Raw genomic sequence first — 25,977 nt, forward strand, 5'->3', positions numbered from 1 at the left:
AAGTATTCATAACCAAATCAGATAACCAGAAGTATTCATAACCAAATCAGATAACCAGAAGTATTCATAACCAAATCAGATAACCAGAAGTATTCATAACCAAATCAGATAACCAGAAGTATTCATAACCAAATCAGATAACCAGAAGTATTTATAACCAAATCAGATAACCAGAAGTATTCATAACCAAATCAGATAACCAGTCATGCTCAAAAAACAAGTTCACTTGATATTGCGGGAGCAGTGAACTAGCAATATTGAACTAAAATTCATATTTCAGGATTAATATTCAAGTAGATCTATACAAAATTATCCTCTATTTCCATGTGGCTTGTTTTTTAAGGCTGAGATCATGTCACTGAAGAGTACACTCTAAGCTTAGGTCATGCCATTGAAAAATGTACTTAACTTTTGAGGAAGTAACTCTTTCATCATATACACATGTATGTTAGTTTCATTCAAGACATTTTAAAGCAATGTCATGGCCTTGTACATTTCCCTGGCAGCAGCTATTGTTGAATTCATGTCAAGTATCACTTTACACAAAGAAGTGTCAGACTGCCTTTGTTTCTTCCAACCATGTAATTCAACTCCACCCAGCCAAGTGTGTAATGCCCTGTTCCATGCTATCAACCTTTATCAGCTCATATTCCATACTTCTAATTATGCCAAACTCCAAAATAGATTGGTGTAATGATGAGACGGTGGGTCTTTGTCTAAACCAAGTAAAGACTTCTCATCTCACACATGATCTTCATTGTGTCACTTCAAGGCGGATCATATTGCAATTAGTGAGGTGCTTTGCCTTTTTTATTTCTCATCTTCTCATCTTCTTTCTGGGGACAGAGAGTAGAACATGTCATGGTATCTGATGGTTTCTTGTTGACTTGACCATACTATGCTGACAGATTGACGGTACGAAGGGATTTGTTGGTTAGAGGCTAGTAGTGTTGATGACTATGATGAATATTTGTTACTCATATTATTCGTTTTCAGAGAGTTACAATGTGTATTTGTACATTGATTGATTAATGTCATTAATTCATTAGTATCTTGGTTTTACATAAATTCAATTAATATACTTATTAGGGAAAAAATATCAGAACACTATATTAGCACTGACTTCTCTCCTCGGAAGAGGCACAACATTTCCAATATTGGGTCTTTTGATTTCAACATTCAAATTATGAATATTCACAATGTATGAACCAAATTACATGAAATTGAAAAAGGAAAATAAGATCAATTTTCTGGCTCTCTGCAGATGATATATTCCTGAATGTTAATTTATGTATTAAGCCAGTGATACAATTGGAAACAGACCATTAATAGTTAAGAGTTAGAATGACCATACATACATGTATATAACTGCTTCTATAGAGCATACTGCACCTATTCGATCGCTCATATTCTCTGCAGATGAGTGGCGTAATAGCAATCATTCGCGGTTCTGATCTACCAGGCTCCTCTTTTGATCCCTATAATGCTTCTCGTCTTGGATGGCTAAACAGTGACCTGAAAACCCTAGAATTTTCCATACAGCACTCTCTCCTAGCATCTTTTATACAGCACTCTCTCCATTTAACAAGCAGCTCTATTTTTCATTTAGGCTGAGATAGGATTTTGAACTGCTGTGTAAATTATATGTTTGGAAATGTTTGTCGCTCTTTATTGATGTGAGGAGTTTAATACATGTATTTTGATAAGGTTTTCAAAATAACTCAGCAGTAATACATTAATGATCTAGTGCAACGTCAAACTGAATTATCATTTGATAATGTTTTGTTATAAAAAAATTAAAAAGCACCTCAATAAGAAGAATTAGATCTGTAGATTTGATAAGCTGTATATTAATTGGTTAATTTCATCAATTAAAATTCCACATTCGTCCTGAAACAAATGAATTTGCCATTCCCATTAAAGTACATATTGCAAGATACATGTAAGTGGATTTCTCAGTAGTTGATGAAATGAGGCAGCAAGGGCATATTTTCATTTTGGGGCATGAAATTTCCAATACACTGCATTGAGGAATGGAATGGAATTCATCATTTCTAAAATCCTTACTTTATATATTATTTAAAAAAATATCTTTCTCTGCTTTTTATTCGTGTGTAGAATCTTATTTGCCTAATGGTCTCTAGTTTAGCCCTGCTTTCAACAATTCTACTGTGCATTAAAAACCTTCATGCAGGTCTAAACATTTCTATTGTTTAAAATAAAGATTGTATGTACCATGTTATTCCATGATAATGTTCCATGCACTCGGAGTATCATTATTTCTGAGAAACATTGCACAGAAGCAGGGAGTTTAGATCAGAAAATCTTTGTCCTTGATATTATTGCAGTAGCCTTTGCTTTCTCTACATTACATAATGCTGTTCTATCAATTTTTAGGGGACAGAGTATATAATTTTTGTAGTGGATAATATATATTTGAAGTGATCAGTTGGCTAAAAGGGTTTTGATCTGAGTGAAGATTGAACAGAATATGGCCAAGAAAAGTTATTCAGTAATAATTTATGTATATAGATTACTCATGATAAAACCCATCCAATGCCTGTCTTCTAAACCTGTAGAATTTTTCTTGGAATTGTTCTTTGCAGAAGTATTGACATTTTGGATCTGTATGTGTACAGTGTATGCTTGTTGATTTTTGTAATCTGACTACCTGTTTTCAGATTTAATATAATATTAACTAGATTTCTGTTTTCTCTCTTTTCAGAGTGAAATCATCACAATATTCATCAAATATACAGCTTAGGAGGTGAAGATGTTTTACAAGATCATTTTGAGTTGTGTCGCCCTCTTTGGTGCTGCTGTACACGCAGGTGAGTAATAATCTAATTCTCCAGCGATCTAATTATCCTTGAAACTCTCAACCAAATGGTATTACTGAGAGAGCATATAACTATCAACTAAAATCGGTGATGATTTTAAGAGGATGTTTAGCTAGTCGTATTAAAGAACATGATACTATCCAGACTTGCTTTATGAAAGTTAGACAAGTAATGGATTGAATGTATGTATACTTTCATTTTCTTTAACCAATAAATGTGTACTTTGTCTTAAAGGGATCCGGTAACTTTGTCTCAGATTCTGAAACAAAATCCTGGATTATAAACCTTTTATTGTCAGTAAGGAACCCCATGACTTTTACAAGCCGATCGCCTGTCTGATTATCAAGATGTTTGTGATTGGAATTACAAATTTAAAAAACCGTTTGGCAAACGGTTTTCATAAAACTACAGTATATTGGGGAAAACGAGTATGGTAAAACCGGTCACTCAAAGATTTTTACTTTTTTGAGGCACTTCTTGATACTTTTGAAGCGCAATTTTTTTAGGGCTTCAATATAACACCATATCACAGACACCGATAACAAGTAGGGCCGTGCATCTCAGATTTAACATTGCTAAATGATGCCTTTAATGAAGGACAGTTTTAACATTCTACTAATTGAGGTTGAACAACAACTACAAATAATTTGTGAATTTCTATTTTCCTCTAGAAACTGGACCAATCCTAATGCAGCAGCCAGAGGAAACCATCTTTGATACGGCAACCAATGTTGATTCAGTCTCCCTCCATTGTCGTGCTACTGGTGATGAACCAATCACCTACACGTGGGAGAAGGATGGTGCTCCACTCTCTCAGGCAACTAACGCTCGGCTGGTCATCACACCTGGGCAACTGACCATCACTAGCCCAGAGAGAACAGTAGACGGCGGGGAGTATGTGTGCATGGCCTCCAATCAGGTGGGGTCAGTGAGAAGTCTGCCAGCAGAGCTCGTCTTTGCCTGTAAGTGGTCTTGAAGTAGGAGTTAAAGACTTGGAACTTGTTTTTGTAGAATGAATACTGCCATGCGTAGTCTGCTTTTAGCCAGAAAGACAGTGACTCTTAACATATTACCATGAGTTAGTTGCTTTTTTTTGTTGTTGTGCTCAACAGACGATTTGTATATGATTGCCTCTTAATGTTATAAAGATTTAGCAAAGTATTAAGAATTCTGATTATTGACTGTTAGATATGATCTATTTACTACCAGGTACTTCTCTCTCTCTCTTTCTCTCTCCTTTTCTCTCTCTTTTTCTCTCTCTCTTTCTCTCTCTCTTTCTCTGATTGGGTTTGGCATATGTTTTAGGTTTGATCCATGACCACCAGAGCTTCAATTTATTAATTTGTGTGTACACATACAATGATATGGTTAAATTTTGCTTCCGTTTTAAGAGTCTGCTGCCTCAATAGATATGTGATTATATAACATAAGATATGTGTTTATCATTTGTTGTTGTTTTTGTTGTTGTTGCAGATGTTGATTCATTTGACCCAAGTGCTACATCAACTCAGTCACTGACTGCAGGTCAGGGGGGCTGTGTAACCTGTAACCCGCCTCCACATTTTCCAGGTCAGTCTTAACACACCACCATGTCCAGAATCTCTCTTCTATCTCCCCTCTCACTCTCTCTCTCTCTCTCTTTCAATATCCTCTCCAACTCTCTCTCGTCCCCTCTTCAACCAACTCTCTCTCTCTCTCTTCCCTTCTCCAACTCTCTGTCTCTCTGTCTCTCTTTCTCTCTCTTTCCCTCTTCAACTCTATCTCTCTCTCTCTCTCCCTCTCTCTCTCTCTCTCTCTCTCTTCCCCTCTCCAACTCTCTTTCTCTTGTCCCCTCTCCAACTCTCTCTTTTCTCTCTCTCTCTCTCTCTCTCTCTCTCACTACCTTTCTTTCTCTGCTCCATTCTATATCCTTCTCTTTTATCTTTTCTTTCCCTCCCCTCTTCTTTTCTCTTCCAATTACCTTTATGTTCTCCTTCCATCCCTTCCCTACACTCTCTTTTTCTCTCTTTTTCTCTTTAAAGACTTCTTTTTCACCCTCTTTTGACCGATTGCTTTGCAGTGTCATCTTAAAATTAAAATCGTAATAATAATTGTTGATTTATGTAAGAAAATACAAATGCTTTTTATGAATTCATGAGGGTATCATAAAATGTCTGATGATACATAAAGCTTTACTTTTTATTTTTATCCTACGCAAACCACAATATTTCATTTTATTTTACAAAGCTATATAATATGGAATCATTTCAGTCATGTCTTTTCAAAATCTACAGGGCAATGAGTGTAAAAATATGAAGCTTTTTGTTGTGGCTAGGCAGTGTTAAATGAAGCATTTTAATCCAAACTCAACAGCAAATGTGTGATAATTTGCAAATGGCATTGAAGTGTAATAACTTGAATATACATGTAGAAAATACAATTTGTAAAGTTTTGAAAACCTAAAAGGTTACCGGTATTTATCCGTATTTGAGAAAAAAACTTCTTGAATGTTGCTGTGCCAAAGGACTTCATTTCATGCAATTCATCAAGTAGAAAATAATTAGGACACACCAATAAATTTTCAATGAATTGAGTGAATGTTAAGGTGCATATAAATATTATGTACCTTAGCTTTGCAAGAGTTGATATGAAGGTTTACCTTTGAGAAACATAGTATATTGTACTTCATAGGAACAATGTTCTTGATAATATTGCAGCATCAGAATATTCCCTCAATTATCTAATATTATTTTATCTTGGCAAATGCTATGCTCTGGCATTATATATCCAGAGTTGCCTCTTATCAAACTTGTTTACCCTCAGAAAATCTTATTCTTAGCTTTATTTATTTATGAATTATTTTGTTTTATTTCATTTTGTAATCACCGTTTGCTGCGCTTGTATTTTCTTGGATCTCCACCGAAATGTTGATTGATCAAACGTTGCCGTGAGCAGACGGTTTGTACCCATCCTGACCATTGTCTATAGTGTATCCCATGATGCAATGTGTATCACATGACTAGTCAACTAACCATACAGTTTGATAGTTAGTGTTAGAGTTTGTTTGTTGCGTTGCTACTTTGTCTCTTTAACACTCCACTTCTATTTACTCGCAGAGGACAGACCAGCTGATAAATGTGTTCAGAGATACTAGGATGTCAACGTTATTTTGTCATACAACTGATATAAAGTTGAAAATTGATGTATCAGTTTTCTGTTCTAAAAGAAAATACATTTGAAATGGCTGAAATAATGACTGATACAAGAACTCAATTTTTTCAATCTTTGGAAAGGAGTTGGTCCATAATTTGGTACAGCAATCAGATTTATATCAAGAGCTAGTTAACTTCAAGGATTTTATATGGTTATGTGATATCAATCAAGCAACCAAGCAGATCTGAAGCTTTTTTTTAATTCCAAAGTCACATTAAAAATGGTACAAATTCAATCAATTTGTGACCTCAAGGGAAAATATTTCAGCTTATATATTACAAAAATGTCCTTGTAGAATATATTACTTGCCGACCACACAATATACCCTGCAGTTTGTGCCGGTATCAATTTTGAGTGATAGAAAAATGATGTCCTTATTTCTGAACACATTTATCAGTGTGTGATGCAAGTGACACTATCAGTAAGTCCTTCTTCATGTTATACCATGTGAGAATCAGGAAGGCGTTAGATCTCTTCGGACCTCGTGTGCAATCCTGTTTGATCATGGAAATCCATCTCATCTAATCCTCATCCAATCCAACATTTCTAGGAGTTCACCATTCACCTGACAAGCATTTTCAATAAGTAGGAAACGGATTGTATGGAATCCAAGTATTTGGAAACATGAGGGTGAAAAAATAGGGTTTGCAATGAAACAGAGCATGTTTTCTCCTTGTGACCCCCCCCCCCCCCCCCCCCCCTTTCCTCATGCACCACTTACTAGAGGAGATGGCCTTGTTTTATTAGGCCCATATTAATATACTATTTTAAAATACCAAATTTCTTACAATCTATCCTACATAGTGAAGATGCGAGTCTAATGGACTGACAAATTATGAATCGGTACTCTTTTAGTGCATACCACTTTCCTACGCCGATCATGAATATTCATATAGTCAAAGCTTGTTAGGATTATCCCAAAATAATGTTCTGTGCATAAATCATCTTAGCATCATGCCAGAAACATGGCTTGTTGTATCTTGTATACATAATATGCAAGAGAAGGCATGCATTACATAGTAAAACCATCATCTTGCATAGTTATGTAATCGTGCAATACTCTTTCAAGGGCATGATTGCGATGACACAAGTTTCATGACATATGCATCTTCCTGTATATACTTCATACTGTATTTATATCGATATGAATGCTCCATTATCAATTAAAATCATATTCATTATTGGACATCAAAGTTATCAGGTTGCCTATATAGATTCCCGTAACTCGGTGATCAAATTGTGGAACCGGTTGTGTCATGTCATCATCAATGTACAAGTATTTTCCATGTAACAAAGTCATTTCATAGCATATCTGTTTTGTAGTCATTTCATCTTATAAGAATAAATATTGTCATTTGAAATCATGAAAACTATACCCATTTTTAATCATCTTCATATTTGTGCTGAAGTCATACATCAAACTGGAGCTATTTTTCTCTTAGTACTTTAGTAAGTCCATTGTCCATTCAAGCTAGCAGTCAAATGTATGAAGTTGAAGAAACGAGTGTCGTTTGTGTAGAGCCCTAAGGGGATCAAGTTATGTACGGGTTACTAGTACCAAAGTAGTCTGAAAATAGAAGTTGTATAGTATACAAATATATACTGCCTTGAGAGGTTCTGGTTAAAACTATGGGCCCAATGTGACTGCAATAGTGCTATTGCAGTCACTGAGGGACCATAGTTTTAATCAAGAGACTCAAATAAAGGCAGTATATATTTGTTTTATATACTTCATTCATATATATTCATTGTTCATTGATTGGTTTAAAGATTTTGCTGTAAAAATCAAAGAATTCAAACTTACCCATTAGCTGTAGCCATTCCTATTACCTTGCCATTTCCTGCTTGCACAGTCCAAAATTAATACTAGTTCCATAAAGTTTGCAGCGATCACTCATAGGATTTCAACAGCATGTCGTATTCTCATACTCAATGTTAAATTTTAATATACCAGTACTTTAAAACTTTACGCACTGCGACATGAGTACTGTTTTAATTTTTGCTAGCCGTAAATAGTACTTTTAGTTTCAAGAAGTTTCAAGAAGAAGTACTATTTACGGCTTGGGAGCCGTATATAGTACTTTTTGCAAAATAGCGTGTTTATTTATGATAATGTGACACACTTTTAACCAATCAATGAACAAGAATATATGAATGAAGTATGTAATGACCCATAACATTGAATTGCTGACAGCAGCAACAAGCTTACCCTGACATTGCGCTGTAGACTTCTTACCATGCTTGTGGTAGCATCAGAAATTTCCCTTATGTTTACATCCATCCAGTCTGTACATATGGCTTTTGATTATAATTGTAAAATTAGATTTGCTTTGAGGTGCTCAAGTTGAATAAATTACTTATTGCTTTTAATGCTGTATGATCTAGGTATAAATATCAGAAAGGATGTGGTTGCTGTTTAGATGAACTGCAAATATCCAGATATATGTTTAAAAACTTGTGCTTTTAAGGAAAAAGAAATGTTGCCCAGTCTTAGATGTGTTGTAGATTTTTTTTTTCAAAGAGAGAAATTAGTCTCATGTCTGTCAAAGTATATAAATTCACAACAAATCCTTTTGTTCATTCCTTATAGTCAAAATAGACATTTTAGTATTCATACTGTTACAAAAAATACCAGTCAAACCTGAAAGCTTCCTTTTTGTGTACAAAAGAGTACAATTTAAGTATGTTTATTTGTGTGGTGTAGTTCATCGGTTAAGACCTGATTAATGTACTATTGATCCTGTTAAAGAAATTTATGATCAATATAATCTATAGGATAGATAACACATGTAAGATTTTGTTCATTGCTCTGCGATTCCTTTTTTTTTGGGGGGGGGGGGGTATAGACAGATTTTATCTTGCATTCGTCTTTTCTTTTTTCTCTTTTCTTTTTAACTTCAGCTTCAATTTTAATGTTTTGTTCACATTTCTGTTTAGTTATGTTATTATTTTGTGTTACATTTATTTTCATCTTATATGTATTTCATTCTGTTCTTTCGGGTAGGGGGGGGGGGGGAGGAGAGAGGGGAAATGAAGGACTGTTGTGTTTATGAGCCTTTGGGTTTTACATTTGATTCATTGGTTTTAAATTCATATTCCTGTCTGAACCATTTGTTGTAAATAATTGTGGATTGTTTTTGTTTATCTTCTTATCTCCTGTTTGTTCACTGGGGGAGGGGGGGGTGTAATTTTCAAAAGCCATTATTTCACCAGATTTTACTTTGATGTATGTTCACAAATTTCTTAAAACTTTCAAGCATCCAGATTTTGCATTAGTATTATGTTCTTCTCATATAACTGCATTTTGTGTTTCTTGTTTTCTTCTATCTCTACCAATATTAAAACATTTATTTGATTGTTTCTTTTTTAAATTTTGTTGGTGTTTATTATAATTTCAAACTCATGTTTGAACTATTATAAGGTATGTGAACTCTCATCTCTCATCTCTCAGAAATATATTGGAATCAAAATATCTCATGAAGAAGGATTTAGTCACTAACTTACATAGGCTTGGCGTTGGAAGTAATCTTTCCCTTTTCCCCCTTGTTTATACTTTTTCCTATCATCTAAAATCTAGTTGTTATTGATTTTAAGATTTCTTGTCAAGATGAACAGTAATGATGGCTATGAAAGGAATAAACCACAGTGATATTTTTTTCTCCCTCGAGTATGATTTAACACAAAGAAAGGGTGCTTGTGATGAGAAATAAACTAATTCGCTTGATATATAAATAGAGCTAAAAAGATAATAAAATTATGCCTGCAACAAAATTGCTTGGATACATAGGAAATCTTAGTTTCGCTGAATGCTGATGACATAAAACTAATTTTGGTGTGCTTTTCTCCACTTTACTTATCTATGCACTTGCATGGACTAATGAATTCACTGAATTGAATGCAACACACGAGGAACTGTAGCCCTCAAGCATTTTCCTCCCTTAATTTGATTCAGGAATATGAAAACAGAAATGTTGATTGCATTAAGATTGGTGTAGAATTGTACAATAGTTGTTTTGAATGAACAAAACTTGAAATGGGTTTCAATTATTATTGGTTGAATTATCTGCTAGATAGGCATGTATGTATTAATGGTGAATTGAGTGCTGTCATTATTGAAAGTCAGATGTAATATGTAATTCGATGGCTCATAGTTAAATTAGACTAAATTATTAGAGTGATATAACCTGGAGCGGGAAGTGCATGTGTTGAATAACTTCTATAGAAATGTACTTTTATGCAAAAATTATTGAGAGTTTTTGGGCTGCATTTTGTGAGATATTTCACTGGGAAGTCAGTGTGAAACTTGTCAATCTAGTTATTTGATATGTTAGTTAAAAATTTAAAAAAAACAAAAAAACAACAGAATTGTTCTTATCTCTTTTTAGGCAAATTGGAAGATGTTGTAGAAAGAAAATATGTAATAATCATGGTAACAGTGGATAAGTAGTTGCTCTAAACTGTTAGGTGACAGTCTGTTTTATGTTGGTGTGTACATGGATGTATACATCTAAAGGGATGTTATGTGTAGTGATATTTTGCATATCTAATCCTAGATTTACGCTACGATGGTGCTAATTGTGCGTGCCACTCTCTCTCATCTTTCATGCAGGTATCTTGGTCAATTGGTTCCATGAGAATATGTTGGTGGACTCCAGCGATAGCCGCATCCGGGTTATGGATGACGGTCGACTCTGCTTCTTCTACGCTTTGGCAAGTGATGCAGGAGCATACAGGTGTCAGGTCAAGAGCAATGTTATCTCTGACGGAGGTGTCGAAATGAGAGTCAGTCCATTGGTCACTGTTACAGTCAATGCCGGTAATTAATTATGATAATAATAATAAGTTTGTTTACCCAGGGAAACTTCATCAGCTTCAATGCTGTTCTTCCTGAGAGACCTGCAATTATCAGTACCCCTGCGAATGCCCCACCTGGGTGGAGAGTGATAAATGTGGATCAATGTTGTGCCGGAATGAGATTCGAACCCTCAACCTTTAGATTGAGAGTCGAGCGAATGAATCACTATTCTTTACATTACTGTTCCAATGAATATGGCAATTTTGGGGTCATATTTCTTTTTTTTCTCCATTATTCTGTTGGCTCCTATTGGGATTCTATTACATATATCTTATATCTTATATCATATATATCTTATTACACAGCGCTCAGTGAATACTTGTTGGACCTTTGCTGTGTGCAGTTGCAATCCATTTACACATCAATAAAAAAAACTGTTGTGGTTTACTGCTTCATGTCTGAACGAGCCTTTAGTCACGTTTAAAACCTGGACTATTGAAAGTAAAAACAAACTTATGATCGAATACTGGCTTGTTCTTCAAGTGATGCCCTATGTCCAGTCTCAATCAATCAATACACTTAACTCTTTGACCTTTCTTCTTGTTACAGGTTCTTCAAGTTCAGCTATCAGGATTGTTCAAGAGAACAGACCTACCGATGTGACGACCATTGCTGGAGAAGACGTCAAATTTGAATGTTTCTTCTATGGCCCGTAAGTATTCCATCCACATGGAGGAAAAATAATTACTCTTCCTTTTTGTATGTATTTTTATAAACCATTATGGAGGCAACCATACCTAGAGAAAAAAAGCAAACTGTAAGTATGCTAAATATATTATTCATTGCGGATGTAGTATCGAAAATAGTATCGCTAGTGATATTTGTTTGTCTCGCAATGCCGGCCAGCACCAGTCGATTCTAATCAGCAGACGGGCCGAGCCAGCGGCCCGTTGATTGGATGAGCTCGCTACTGCTTCCGCCCAGCAGGCGAGCCGAACCAGCGGCCTGCTGATTGGTTGTGCACCGTGTGCATCGGCCAATAGGCCTTGTGCGTTATTGTTCCAATTATCGATCAAATTATTGACCACTGCGCCGGTCCTCCCATAGAGTATAAAACACGCTTGCTTACATTAGTTTTCATCACCTGACCAAGTGTTGCAGCGGCGCACGAAACGTCGTGATCTTTTAGATCCCTTATTGACCACGTTGCGAGACAAACGAATATCACTAGCGATATTATTTTCGATATAAGTATGCTTATATAAGATTGCCTTGTATGCAGCTGGTAATGAGAAGGGTTATTATACTGCCAGCAAAATCAAGGCTATCAAAATGATCAGCTCAAATCTGCTAGCTAGCTTTCAAAGATCTAAGACACAACACCAATAAATACCAGTGTACCAAAATGTTGCTTAGCATTTCATCTGAGCCCAACACTGAGTTAAAATGCCAGTATTTCTGACTTAAAATTGAATTGAATACTCCCTCCCCATCATTCTTTCTTGATCTGTGACTTTGCCAGGCAACCAACAGGTCAGATTCCCAGGGTCCAGTGGGTACGTACATCACCTCCTGGTGCTGGGTTGCCCACCGGTAGAGCCGTGCTGGAGGAAGGGGGTGAGATCTTAAGCATTGTGGGCGTGCAGCTGGAGGATGCAGGTTCCTACCTCTGTTACATCGATGACGTCAACAGTGGAGCTTCGGCAGGACTCAATGTCGCGGGTAGGTTGACGATTGATTTGATCTACTTTATATAACCGCTATGAAAGCAAGTACAGTGAAACCTGTGTATAAAGACTGCACAAGATATACAAGAAAATGGTTTTCAGAAACAGCTGGTCTTATGCCTAGTCTCTGTAGAATGTGTTTCAGCGAGAAAATGTTTTATAAACAGGTGACCTATGTTTTTTAAATAGGTCCCAAAGCAGGTTTCACTGTATATGTCTGTAAGCAACCAGAGGAATTAACCTATGACTTTAAGTCCTGTCCATAGACTTGGTTATTACAATTAATGCCTTACGAAAGGGAACTATAGCACATCATGCCTTTCTTAAGAGAACTAGCGACCTTCTGGTTATAAGACCACTACTCTACCACTGAGTCATCAAGATATGATGGACATGGCAGTAATGCAGAGGCTGAGTTTCAGAGATGCATCAAATGCTAGTCAAATTTTTATTGCAAAAATCTAAGAAACTATTGACTGAGATTGTTAGAAGATATTTTTAAAACAAAACTATTAGCAATCCTGTAATATGAAGATATGAATGTGATATGTTATACAACATCAAGCTGTTTTAAAACAGACTTGTTATGTTATACAATGTCAAGCTGTTGAAGAGGCTGTTCACACCGCAATGAGATAGCGCGGTCTATCGTAGCACCCCCTTTTTTCTAGCGCGCGCTAGACCGCGCTATCTCTTGTGGACCACCCCAAGAGGTGCTCCAGTGGCACGCCGTTTTGGCTCGCCGTGGCTCGCTGTTGGGCGGACCGAAACGACATTGTACCTTCCAAACCGCAGAGATAGCGCGGTCTAGCGCGCACTATCTATGCCTGTGTAAACAGCCTCTTAGACAAACTGTCAACACTTCCTAATACTGCCTTTGGTTATTCCATGATTTTTTTTCTCACCAAATAGGAGTATGATTACATACAGTTTCTTTAATTTGTTTATGTTTAATAAGCATTTTTATCATGCATTATTTTGCTTTTTTTGACCATGTAGAAGCCCCAGCGTGGGTCAGCGAACCAATGGATGCCATGAAAGACATCAACACCATGCAGGAATGGAACGTAGAGGCTGAGGAGGCTGACCAGTACACCTGGTATCGCAATGGAGAAATATTGACCGCTCGAGACAGACATCAGTTCCGCAACAACCTCGAGACACTCATAATAAGCGACCTTATGACGACGGATACAGCCATGTATCAGTGCTTTGCAAGCAACGATCATGGCATGATTTATTCCGCTGCACAGCTGTCCGTAAGAGGTAAGAACAACTGTAAATATTACTTGTTAGTACTTGAAGACAAAGTTTAACGGTTGTGTTTAAGTCTGTTGAAAAGGTTACAAGAGAAAGGGGGAAAGAGAGAAAGGCGCATACTTTAAATTAGAAATCAGTTTAAGCTGTACTTTTCAAATTCATCCAACATATTCTCCAGCAATCATTTTTATTTTCTTTGCTGTGTACAAAATATTGATGTGGAAATGGACAAATAGACAGAATAGAAGTAGATAGAATAAAAGTAGACAAATTTTTCCATTTCTCCTCAGAGGCTGTGATTTTTTTATGCCAAATAAATGAGAATGATCGATACATTCGCTCTTCTCATCATGCTTGTTTTTTTTTTTTGTCATTGGCTCTGACAGCCTTCCCACCCGAGTTCCTGAGCCCAATGGAAACAGACAAGCCTGCCCCACTCACAGCTACAGTCACTGTGGTATGCGATGTGGATGCTGCCCCCGCTCCGACGGTCACATGGCAGCACGATGGTCAACCCATCACAGACGGCGCTCGCTACAACTTGACCGCTGACCCTCCTAACCTGGTCATCATAGATGTACAGATGTCCGATGGTGGAACTTACCAGTGCACTGCCACCAATTCAAATGGAACAGTGACCGGCGAGGGTAGTCTGGATATAAAAGGTCAGCTAGTGCATTGTTTGTGTATTGATATCAGGACTGTCATGTAGAAAGGTTGAGTGGACACTCATTATATGGAGTTGATGAATCAAATCAAATCAAATTTGGGAATAACTGCAGAATACCCAACAACACGGTTACCCTAACATGACCATTCAGAAGATATCTGTATTTAGAAGTACCACTTCCTCCCAGCAATCTTGCATACCGTATTTGCCGGCGATAAGGCTGCAGCGCCGTATAGGCCGCACCCCCGATTTTGACATTTTAAAAAAACAACAAAAAAAAAACAAAAAAAAACAACTTTTTGTCGAAGTCAGGATTTGATCTCTTGTGTATAAATGTTAATTTGACAAAAATCACTGCCTTAGACCACTCGGCCATCCCGCACTGATACTAGCTTATGTAGTTTTTTGTGATGTATACACAAGCCTCTCTCTTGTGTATTGAAAAGGATTCAAAATAGCAACTTTGCATGATGGATGCTTCGCGGCAGCTCCGTTAAACAGGCCCTTCTTTTACTTTTGCAATGCATTGGCATGAACTTAGATTAAGATCTATCGGCAGATGTTGTTTTTGGAAGTTTATTTTCGTCTTCATGTCAACAATGCAAGATAAAATTGTCATGAAGATGTGTGGAAATGTATAGTTATTGTACCGTTCGTAGATCTAGTCCCATATGTGCAAATTCGTGCTGTTTTTAACTTACTTTTTAAAAAAAAATTTTACTCTTTCGTCGCATAGGCCGCACCCCCGACTTTTTGATATTTTATCTTCCAAAAATACTGCGGCCTTTACGCCGGCAAATACGGTACTATTCTTTGGATAACAATATGTGAGACGATATAAATAATTTTATGCAAATCCAAATGTATACAGCTAAAAATTCAAATCCAATCTAACCCAATCTAATCTGTCTTCCACTTGATTTCTTTGATAGATGCGACAGTGATCACGGGGCATCCTGATAACACCTTGGTAGAGGTTGGGCAGTCTACCACCCTGAAATGTAAAGCTGCTCATGATGAATACTTGGAGTTGACCTACCTATGGGAGCACAATGGAGTAGAAATCGACCTCAGTGAAATCGAGAGATACAGAATGGTAAGACCGCGAAAATGTAAACTAATTTCTTGCCAAATGGCATTAGTTTCGCAGCGGCACTCGCACCGCGAACCATGTAATCCACAGTCTTGTGACGTATCCACTAATGTGATATAATGAAATTACATTGAACAGCTTGTTATTTGCCGACGGAATAAGAGAATTATTGTGATGTGTAATGTTTCATTATCAGAGTTCTTAAAGGTAATACAAAGTTTTTGGATGGGGTCATGAATTTGGTTCAAATGAACATATTGGAAGCATATGCGATCCTACAATATTCAGGGATCGTTGTTGCGGTTGAAATCGAGTCTAAAGTTATGAAATTGTAAATAATAAACTCTTTATGTTATATAGCTCCCTCTCAAGGTCAATATATTAATTAAGCTATAAAACAATGTTTCTTGACTAAAACCGACCTATTAGCTATTCCCGTTTGGAAATATATATCACAACTACATATTCTGAGATTTTCATGGTCACAGCTATCATTGTACAACCGTAGACGCTATTTGAAATTTATCAAAATTTACCGGGAGCGCCAGCACATTTTTCTTGTGTTTATAATACATCTACAGGGGCATCCAAATGTATCAAAATTGTAAAGAATCACTTTCCACCCAATTTTCAAATTTCCCAAAACTTTGTATTACCTTTAATGAACAAGATCGATTTGTTGAATTTATGGGGACTTTTGTCAGACTTAGGGCATACAAGATAGATCAGTGGGTTAGTATCCAATACGGCGATGCTTATTTTCAGTGTTTGTATGAAATGCCTTCCTGCAAGGTTTAGCATTACATCTGACAGAGTCATGCAAATTAAACTCACCACTCTCTCTCTCTCTCTCTCTCTCTCTCTCTCTCTATATATATATATATATATATATATACATATATATATATACTCTTGTTCTTTTCTTACACCCATGGGGTCATTAATTAATATATCTCCAATTACATTTTGAATGGTATTGAATACAAGATTTGGATCTACAAATTTTTTTCTTTACCTCTTTCTACTTCTGAAATATATTTTATTTCTCTGTTACCTATTTTCTTCTTCAAATTTTTATGTGGCCCGATAATTTTCCTCCTTCTCTTCCTTAATAATCCGAGAGAGACAATGGCAACTTGGAGATCGTCTCAGCTCAGTTACGGGACGGTGGTGAATACACCTGCGTAGCTCTGACTGTGGCTGATTCAGACCGCTCTAGTGCTACGTTAGACATTGCAGGTCAGTATATATGTACCCCAGATTTCATTCTTTCTCTTCACCACCGTTCATCAAAGTATCCAGTAAACTTGTGTCAGGGCCCTGTGTCATGAACATTAATCGCAATAACAAGTTACAATAGCTGAAGTCATGGTATTTGATTGGCTGAGAACTAATTTTTTATGGAAATTTAGCATTTGTTTTTTATTACAAGTTTTATGAAACAGGGCCAAGAATTGAATACATTAAAGGAAGGAGGGCAGAACTCCAACCAAACAATGATAACGAGATTTAGCAAGTGTAAATACGCTCTCAATTGTACATGTTAGGGACTTGTGAGTCAACTAGTCACACACGCGTACGCCCTCTTATCGAGTATCGCCTGCAAGTAACCAAGTCCAATTTGGTTTCTCTGCGCATGATCTAATGTTGTCCCTCATTTTCTTCAGACCTAACTGTTAACTATTCATTAAAGATAAAAGCAGATGAAACACTCTTGTCTCCTTAGACATTTGTTTTTAAAATGTCAAAAAAAATTCTGAATAACTCAAAAAATTGTTCTGTGTGTAGTAGGGCCTCTTTTTTTATGCCTTCGTTACGAAGTAGCCGGAGTACGTACGGTTCTCGTGCAGAGCTAATGAAATGATTAGACTTTGGAATCACGAGGTCAAAGGTCACAGTGCTCATTATGTAGCCAATATATTGCAAGGTACAGGGCTTTTTTTAAGGGTTGATTTTATACATTCCCAATCTCCACACATTATTTTGTAGGTGATTGGTGCACTTTCAGTTTCCTTGAAAACAAAAGCAGATGAAAACACTCTGTCTCCTTATAGACTTTTGTTTTTAAAATGTAAAGTTTTTTTCTTAACTCAAAAATTGTTCTGTTGTGGGTGGGCCTCTTTAAAAAAAAAATGTTAATGGGTCTCCGGGCTAATCACCCGTTAGATAGAGTATCTAGCTCTTGTGATCCACTGTCCTATTTAAATATATATATCAAATTATTAATAACTGCTAGAACGACAGATGACAATTGACACAACAAATAGTTTATGCAATTTGAGACAGTCTCTTTCCATGAAAATAGTCTTACTGAAAGTTGCTGGCTTTAAAGTACATATATATCATTCCATCGTAGACTTTGATAGAACTAGCTGTTGTTCATCACATTTGATCATGATACCTGTTGGTTCTCCTCCTTTGTAGGACCCCCTGGTCCCCCGTCCGGTCTCTCGGTGGAGGTTGAGAACCTGGCTGCCAACCTGCGCTGGGTCCCAGGCACAGACAACAACAGCCCCATCACATCCTTTACCATCGAAGGACAAACGGATCATAGCGACGAATGGGTCGAACTCCGCTCAGGTCAGTGTCACTGTCATTGTACTCCGTCGTGTTGTTGGCATAACTACGTACTAACTCATTTGCATATTTATGCAATATTCCAACCATCTTTTAGAAGAATAATCAATAATGTGAATAAATTGTTACCAATGGCTGAATAGAAGATATTAATGCTGTATTAATTTGCTTATTGCATTAACAACATAATGCTTTTCCTGTGAGAGGCCACTGTGATATTTCACTTTACCGCTAATTTCTTTCCTGCATACTTTAAAGAATTCTTTCATCATGCTCAAATATAATGTTCAACTGCAAATAGTAATCCATATATTGTGTGAAAGAAAAAGCTTTGTTGTAACACAAGTGCACTATAGGTAATTGTAGTACTTTCTATTCCTTTATATCTTACCCAATTATTATTAACTACTTTCCTTTTTTATATGAATATTTTTCAACATTCATATACAGGAGTTGTACTCTAACAAATTTAATCATAATATTTCATAATACATATATATTTTAACATCAACTATCATAGTATGCAAATGCTCCGACTACCAACTATACTTAATTTTTAATTAACTGTTATTTTATATGTCATTTCAAAAAAGAGGTAAAGTATAGGGATAGAAGAGAAAAAGAGACCACAGTAATGATAATATATTGATACATCATTCTTTGTATCTAATCCTTAACACATTTGCATTGTACAGGCGTTTCAGTCCTCTCAGACTTTGGTGAGAATAAATTATCTCTCGTTTCTTAAGGTCTATTTTTTGCCTCTTTTTTTTCTCCGAAAAAACATTCTTTTACATATCATAGAGCTTGGATTGCGTTTGTAGTTTGCTTCTTTTTTTTTTTTTTTTTTTACTTGACGTCCTTTTTCCCCCTTTGAAATAGTACACGCATATCTTGTATTGTAACTTTATCCTACATGACTATGTTCTGGTAGAAATTAGATAAACAACTGAGTTAATTTGTTGAAATTTATGTGAAAAGGAAACAACTGCAGTTTTTCACCAAATTTTGAAGAGCATGGTGCTAAAAAATGCATGACACAAATAAGGTACCTTTTAAAAAAAAACAATTTAGCCTTCAAGGGATGTCACTTTTTTAATGTGGTAATGGTATAGTTAGTCCACAAAAGCTCTTCATATTTTATGGAGTAACTCTGTACAGAAAAATTAACTCACAACTTTAATTTTCAGAAACTTTTCTAATATGATATGTCACATTCTTTCAATTTGTTATGTACAATTTTGTTTGATGGCATAAACATCAGTGTTAATGTATAAACTAGTTTTATAGAGAAGTTGTAAAATTTCTATCTCTTTGCTGTCTTATTTCATTTCAATGCATTATGTTTGGTAGTGATTTTGTATACTCCTATTATATCTGCTTCCCCCTCAGATGTTTTATCAGTATTATATCTCTTTTTCCCCGTACATATCGCAGCTTTAAGTCCCATTCTCTGTACCTATGATTCTGACATCCGTTATTATGTATTTCATGGTTTTGTAGCTTGATGGAAGCTCAAAAGCAATTGTTGAATTCTGGCAAAAAAATTCTTAGAGAGAAATTATCTCAAGTTTATTATGAACTTCTGATCATCCAGTACAAAAGTTTTTCACTAAGAGGAGAACACTCTGTGCTTGTATATGTAACTCAGGTCATTCTATTCATGCTCACACACAAATTTATTTAAATGCAGTATCACTTTCTGTGTTCTAGTATATTTTGTGTGTTTCTTTTTGAGAAAAGGACTACAAAATTGTTACAGTTCTGTCTACTTAAATCCTTTTCTTCTTCAATTTACTATCCTTTTTTTAATTTTTTTTAAAAACTTATATGCATTGTAACGTTTCTTTGTTTTTAATTGATTTTAGTCTGTATGCAAAATTCCCCCTCTGTTTCTTTGCTCTAAATGTTGAAAGCCTCATCCATTCACCCATTCCTATATTATATTGTATCTAAATCAGGAAGAATTTTTTTTATTTATTAGCTATTTGCTTACATTTACTACAAAGCAGCTGTTTGTGATTATTATTTCCTTGATTACTAGGTAATAGACAGAACTGTGAAATATTATTCCTGGTAGTTCTTCCCAAAAGATCTCTGTTAAACCTGATAGAGCATGGTTTTTCAATCTTTTTTTCTTGGAATTTGCAGTGATGAAATGTTTTATTGTTTTTTTCACACATGACCTCAATTAAATGCTACTCTCACATTAAGTTTAGAATTAGGTTGAGTTACAAAGAAATATTACACTAGTAAAAACCAGTCAAGCCCTGTATTCTCAGAAGAGTGCATGAGCTTACCAAAGTCAAGCACCCCTTTAATATATTCCACAGTAAACCACAAAAAAAATTTGCAATGCAAGCGGTGTCTTTTCCATTTAAATGTTTTTGTTTTTGTATTGAGAATCAAGAATAATAAAAAGAGAAGTGGCATTTAATTTGAGAGGATACATGAATGATGGGTATGACTCATTGACGTAGAGCAGCTATCAATCTTTTGCCACTATTTATTTGTAAGTCACTGTTAGCTTCATTCAATCATTCTATCATGAACATGTATTCAATATGTGAAAATGTGTCATTTGAATATCAAAATCTCTTTGTATCCTTGACATAATTGACCTTTATATATTCAAAAGTATCAGAGGGAAAGATTTTTAAGAGAATGATCCTTATATCATATCTATGTGTCATTTATTTTAAAATGTGCCCCAACTCCTCAAGTAGAGCACCCTAAAGTATCCATCTGTAAAAACCGACACTGCTTGTATTAGTTTTATTAAAGGGATACGGTAGACTGCTCGCTTAAGTGCATGTAAAAAATATCTGAATCAGTATACAATTAATTCCACTTGTCCAAGCAGATACAGAAATTTAAACTTTCCCAAACTGTTGAATGCACTTCAATGGAATTTGATAGATCAAATAATTGTTCTTGCTATAAAATGGTAATGCCATTTCTGAACTCTTGACAAATTTATATCAAATTAAGATTTATGTCCCATTTATGTACATAAGCTTAGTCTTTTGAACTATATAAGTTTCTCCTTAAATAGGGAATTGTTTGGAAAACAGCTAATCCTGCTCATATTTTTTCTATAATGTAACGTATGGCCTATCTGCCAAACACATTAAAGTTTTTTTGCTTCTCAAATGTATTTTAACGCATATTATTTCAAATTCAATTATAAAGGTGATATCATTATTATTTATTTGTGTTTTTGTTCATTTTTCAGGTGAAAGCGCTGGATCTAACTCTGTTCGTCTGGTAAACTTGGATCCGTTCAGTCTTTATTCCTTCAGAGTCATTGCTGTCAATAGGATTGGTCGGGGAACACCCAGCGAACCTGTAGAGGCCGGTGTCAAAACTGGCAAAACAGGTAAGATTCATACAGGGATACATACATTATATAAATAGTTTGCTTTAAAGAGGTATTACCAGACTCTATCAAGCCTTTGTAAGTCCAAGACGTAGTGCTTCCTCGAAAACCAGGCCGTCAAATTTTCTTTATTGGCTTAAAGCCCGTCTGCACTAGTTTGGCCAGGGAAATTAGACCTCCCTGCAAGGTCACTGACAGGTGGTTATCTCATCAAATCAGCTCTCAATTAACATAAGCAAAGGAGGATCATGGGGACCAACAGGCACCAATTATGCATTGTTTGCTATATAGAGGGCACAAGTAGCTATAAGTAGTGCAGTGGGGCTTTAAATGGAACTACCTTCCAGAATAAAACTTGATAGATAATCAGTCAATATTTTCTTCTATTAATATCATGTTTTTATTTTGATTAATGTCTCACACATAACATAGAGCACTTGAATATTTAAAGCTTATCTGCCGTAGTTTACAGGAGGGATTAGACCGCTCTGCAAGGTCACTGGACAGGTGGTTATCTCATCAACTCAGCTCTCAGTCAACATAAGAAAAAGAGGATCATGGGGGACCAATGGTCACCGATTAGGCATTGTTAGTTATATAGAGGGCGCAAGTAGCTACCAGTAGTGCAGTGGGCCTTTAAGAACTCTTTTGAAGAACAAAAAATCATTTTACTTTACACATTGGGGCTTGGCTAGGATAATGCAGCGGGTAGGTATACTAAAATGCATAATTTATGGGAACTCATTTCTTGTATCATGTCATATGGGATACTAGCAGTCAACAAGACCCTATAGAATTAGCTCCAGTCTCTGTAAGGCAGTGTTTAATTTGTATACCATTCAGTGGATAAGTTGTTTCTTATTTAAAGATCAATGAATTAAATTTTCCAATTTGTATTATGAATGTTAACTTTTTATCTTATGATCCTTGACTTTTAGCTCCTACTGCATCACCATCGAATGTTGGAGGTGGTGGCGGCAATACTGGAGATCTTAGAATCACATGGGATGTAAGTACCTGTTCATGTTATGATAATAACAATACAATCAAGTTAAATCCTCAAGATAAACAAATGCATAAGTTATGCTCATTGACATACATTTGTTATATGTTGTTAGCCAGGCATATGGGCTATTGTTTTATTTAAAAATTGACATGATTATTACCTGATTTAAATCGGTTTCCTGATTTTTCCTTATTTTCCCTATTTTTCCCCATTTTTCCCCAATTTTCTTACTCGAAAGGAGGAGAATGTTGTTAGATGCCATTTTTTTTTCCCCCAATTTTTTTTTTTTTTTTTTTTACTCAAAGGGGGCGGGGGTTAAGAAAGGTCACTATCACCCCTGCTCTAGACATAGATAATCAGATTTTGGCCCTTAAACAAAACTTAGCAATTCATTGTATCGTCATTTGATTGAACATACAGTAGCTTTCAATATGATAATAGTAATCAATGGCTGACTTTTCCTTGTGTAATGGGGCCCAGATTGGTACATAAACACGATTGGACTGGAGTACTACCGGTTGTCTCTCCTTGATCTCCTGATAAGATGAACCTTTGATGCTGTTTCAGAAATTCCTGACATCCAAGTGGAACTCGGAAACGGCGTCCTACATCCTCACAAATAAGGATTTTATGAGAAATATTGATAAAAATATAAACAATTGGCTCAAGTCTCCCACATCTCCACTACTAGTCCCTCCCTGATCTCCTGATAAGATTAATATTTGATGCTATTTCAGAAATTCCCGTCATCCAAGTGGAACTCTGAAACGGTGTCCTACAAGGTGGAATGGCAGAAGGTCGACAGTCAGGTGTCCTCTACGGGTCTTCTTGAGGAACCCAATGCAATCATCTACACAGCTACACTGGGCATTGAACTCTACACACAGTACAATGTACGGGTGCAGGCAAAGAACGACGAGGGAGAAGGTCCCTTCAGTGAATGGGCAGTCATCTATTCATACCAAGAAGGTAGGTATCTTGACTTAACTCGTAATGAAGATGATGGTAAGAATGGTGAGGGAGGGTTGATGACTAAGATGGTGAAAGGGAGGAGGAGGGGAGGAGCAGAGGAGGAGAAGAAGGGATGGAATGGGAGAGGAGGAGGGAAGGGAGGGGAAGAGATTTTAAGATTTTGGAATGTTGAAAAGAAAAGGACAAAAAGCCAAAGCTTTACTTTGACCTGTCATAGGACAATACACTTCAGGAAAACCAATACAATTACAAATGACACAGACACCTCAACACCACTTTTATGACTGCTTATTCAGAGGTGATCACTGGATTTAGGATGTCCTATTCTAATGACATCAAACAAGCCATTAATCCTCCGATGAATCAAACCCTTCCATCCTAAAGAATCCTAGAGTCTTCTAACATCATTAGTGCCCCAAGTAGACCAAGTTCTTTTGGTAGTCAAACTTTCTTTTCGGCTTGACTTCCATGAAGCTCAAAGTATTCTTGTTCACTTCATTTTGCTCTGCAGCACCCAAGACAGCTCCCACTGGAGTGAAAGCAGAGAGAGCTTCTGGGACCACCATCAATGTAAGCTGGGATGCAATTGATGAAAGCACTTTTGAGGGAGAACTCATGGGGTATAAGGTAAGTGGTGTCTTCTAGATAAAGAGAATGGAGTAAACTTCTCTCACAGGCACTTAAAGCCCATCGCACACTTTACAATCTTTCTGCGATCTGATTCGAAAAATGGCAATTTTATTAGATATGGAAATCTAAAGAAACATCCTCTTCCTGATTTAGGTTCTAGATAATGAAAAGAATTTTTACCACTGAAATTTTAGTGCATTGAACCTTCTAGTCCGAATAAAAGGGGAATCAGTTTCAAATCATAGACAATCGTACTACTAGTATGACTTCACTACTATTCTGAGCTGATTTAGATTTTCCTCCTCCAAGGGAGATTGAAATCCATAGAAATTTAGAATTTATTTAATCATATGATTATTCAGATCGTCGGTCATTAAGATTTTAGAAGTTTGAATTCCCACATCAAATGCTTTTGAGAATTCTTCCCAAATCAGATCGTAGCCAGATTGTATCTCTCTCTCTCTCTCTCTCTCTCTCTCTCTAGTTGAAGTATTGGAGTGATGACAGTAATGAAGCCAACGCTAACACCGCAGTCAGTCTGGGAGTTGGAACCTCAAATACAATCGCAGGCCTGGAACCCAGCACCAGGTACACTGTAATGGTGGCAGCATACAGCGGAGGTGGTAACGGACCTGATAGCAACACGGCTTCAGATACGACTTTCAAGAGCGGTAAGTTATGAAGACTGAAAGGCGATGGATATATTTCAAGACACCACTGACCAATGTACCTTGTTTGTTTAAACATCCATGCTTGTTTAGCATATCTGTAGTAGTGACATCCATTAAACAGATATATCACATATTACCGAGAGGATGCAAATCTTGGATCTTGTCCAGATTTTAGAAAAGTACATGATTGGAAGAATCATGATTTTTCATTCTTATTCTTTGCTAGAAATCAGTGCCGTTAATATCCGTATGATCCATACAATTCCAGAAAATGAAAATACATTAAAAGTATCACAAGTTTAACTTCTTAAATAATTTCATGAAGTCATATATAAAATCGTATGAAATCATATTTCCCATCGTTCATCTTGATGAACGCCATCCACAGTATTGTAGTTCACAATTTTGTACCCTATTCCAATTATGTCATGAAGAATAAGCTTTTTCAGTCCACAAGATATTTCTATTGACAATACAAAGTTTACACTATTTCATCGTCCATCACATGCTATCACAGCACACCCCACCCTGGCTTGGAAAAGCTGCTTCAGGAATAATCTCATCAAGGTTCGTAATTTGAAAAAAAATGGAATTTATATGGTTAGGAGCACGAATTACACAGAGATGGTTAGAGTTGGGAAGATGTATTACACATTGCATACATCTTGGGTTCAAAGTCATATCCCTTTTGTCTTTTTCCCTTTTGATTGTACAGCACCCATGCAGAAACCAACAGGAGTGAGGGCAGTCCAATCAGAAACAGGCGGTGATCTTACAGTCAATTGGAATGGTATTACTACATCAGCATCTGAAGAGCCGCTCATGGGATACAAGGCAAGTCTCCTTCAAAATCCATTAGCCTTAAGCCCACCTAACACTACACGACTGTCCTGGAATCCGATGTTCGAAGAAATAACAATTGTACTAGATAGGAAATTTAAACAAACACCATTTTTCAGATTATGCTTCTAGATAATTGTAAGAATACTAACAACCAGAATTTTAGTGCATTGAATTCAGAATAAAAGTCAGAATAAAAACAGATAACAGTTTAAAATCTTAGACAAAGCCTTAATATTAAAGAAAGAAAAAAAATCTCAAAATATAGAGTCCTAGTTGATGCATATTATTAAAGGGTCAAAGGAAATATATGTGAAAATCATCC

At 36.2% G+C, this 25,977-nt stretch overlaps 1 protein-coding gene across 3 annotated transcripts in view; it reads left to right on the top strand.

Annotated features, from left to right (window-relative positions):
- The window catches only part of LOC100893855 (contactin-2), a 63,176-nt gene that overhangs the window by 35,075 nt on the left and 2,124 nt on the right, over positions 1-25,977 (top strand). For 2 of the 3 annotated variants that reach the window (XM_030973491.1, XM_030973492.1), the window contains exons 3-20: positions 2,726-2,831; positions 3,512-3,802; positions 4,314-4,409; positions 5,775-5,777; positions 10,642-10,848; positions 11,437-11,539; positions 12,350-12,549; positions 13,554-13,820; positions 14,201-14,479; positions 15,417-15,580; positions 16,693-16,816; positions 18,002-18,157; positions 21,390-21,533; positions 22,472-22,542; positions 23,277-23,508; positions 24,023-24,138; positions 24,626-24,812; positions 25,528-25,646. In XM_030973491.1, the coding sequence (XP_030829351.1) occupies positions 2,774-2,831; positions 3,512-3,802; positions 4,314-4,409; positions 5,775-5,777; positions 10,642-10,848; positions 11,437-11,539; positions 12,350-12,549; positions 13,554-13,820; positions 14,201-14,479; positions 15,417-15,580; positions 16,693-16,816; positions 18,002-18,157; positions 21,390-21,533; positions 22,472-22,542; positions 23,277-23,508; positions 24,023-24,138; positions 24,626-24,812; positions 25,528-25,646 (2,817 nt within the window). In that variant the 5' untranslated portion in view covers positions 2,726-2,773. The remainder of the gene's footprint in view (positions 1-2,725; positions 2,832-3,511; positions 3,803-4,313; positions 4,410-5,774; positions 5,778-10,641; positions 10,849-11,436; positions 11,540-12,349; positions 12,550-13,553; positions 13,821-14,200; positions 14,480-15,416; positions 15,581-16,692; positions 16,817-18,001; positions 18,158-21,389; positions 21,534-22,471; positions 22,543-23,276; positions 23,509-24,022; positions 24,139-24,625; positions 24,813-25,527; positions 25,647-25,977) is intronic. The other variant, XM_030973493.1, reaches the window with a different exon arrangement.

The sequence above is a fragment of the Strongylocentrotus purpuratus genome, unplaced genomic scaffold (genome assembly GCF_000002235.5).
Source record: "Strongylocentrotus purpuratus isolate Spur 01 unplaced genomic scaffold, Spur_5.0 spur5_scaffold_6, whole genome shotgun sequence".
Lineage (NCBI taxonomy): Eukaryota > Metazoa > Echinodermata > Echinoidea > Camarodonta > Strongylocentrotidae > Strongylocentrotus > Strongylocentrotus purpuratus.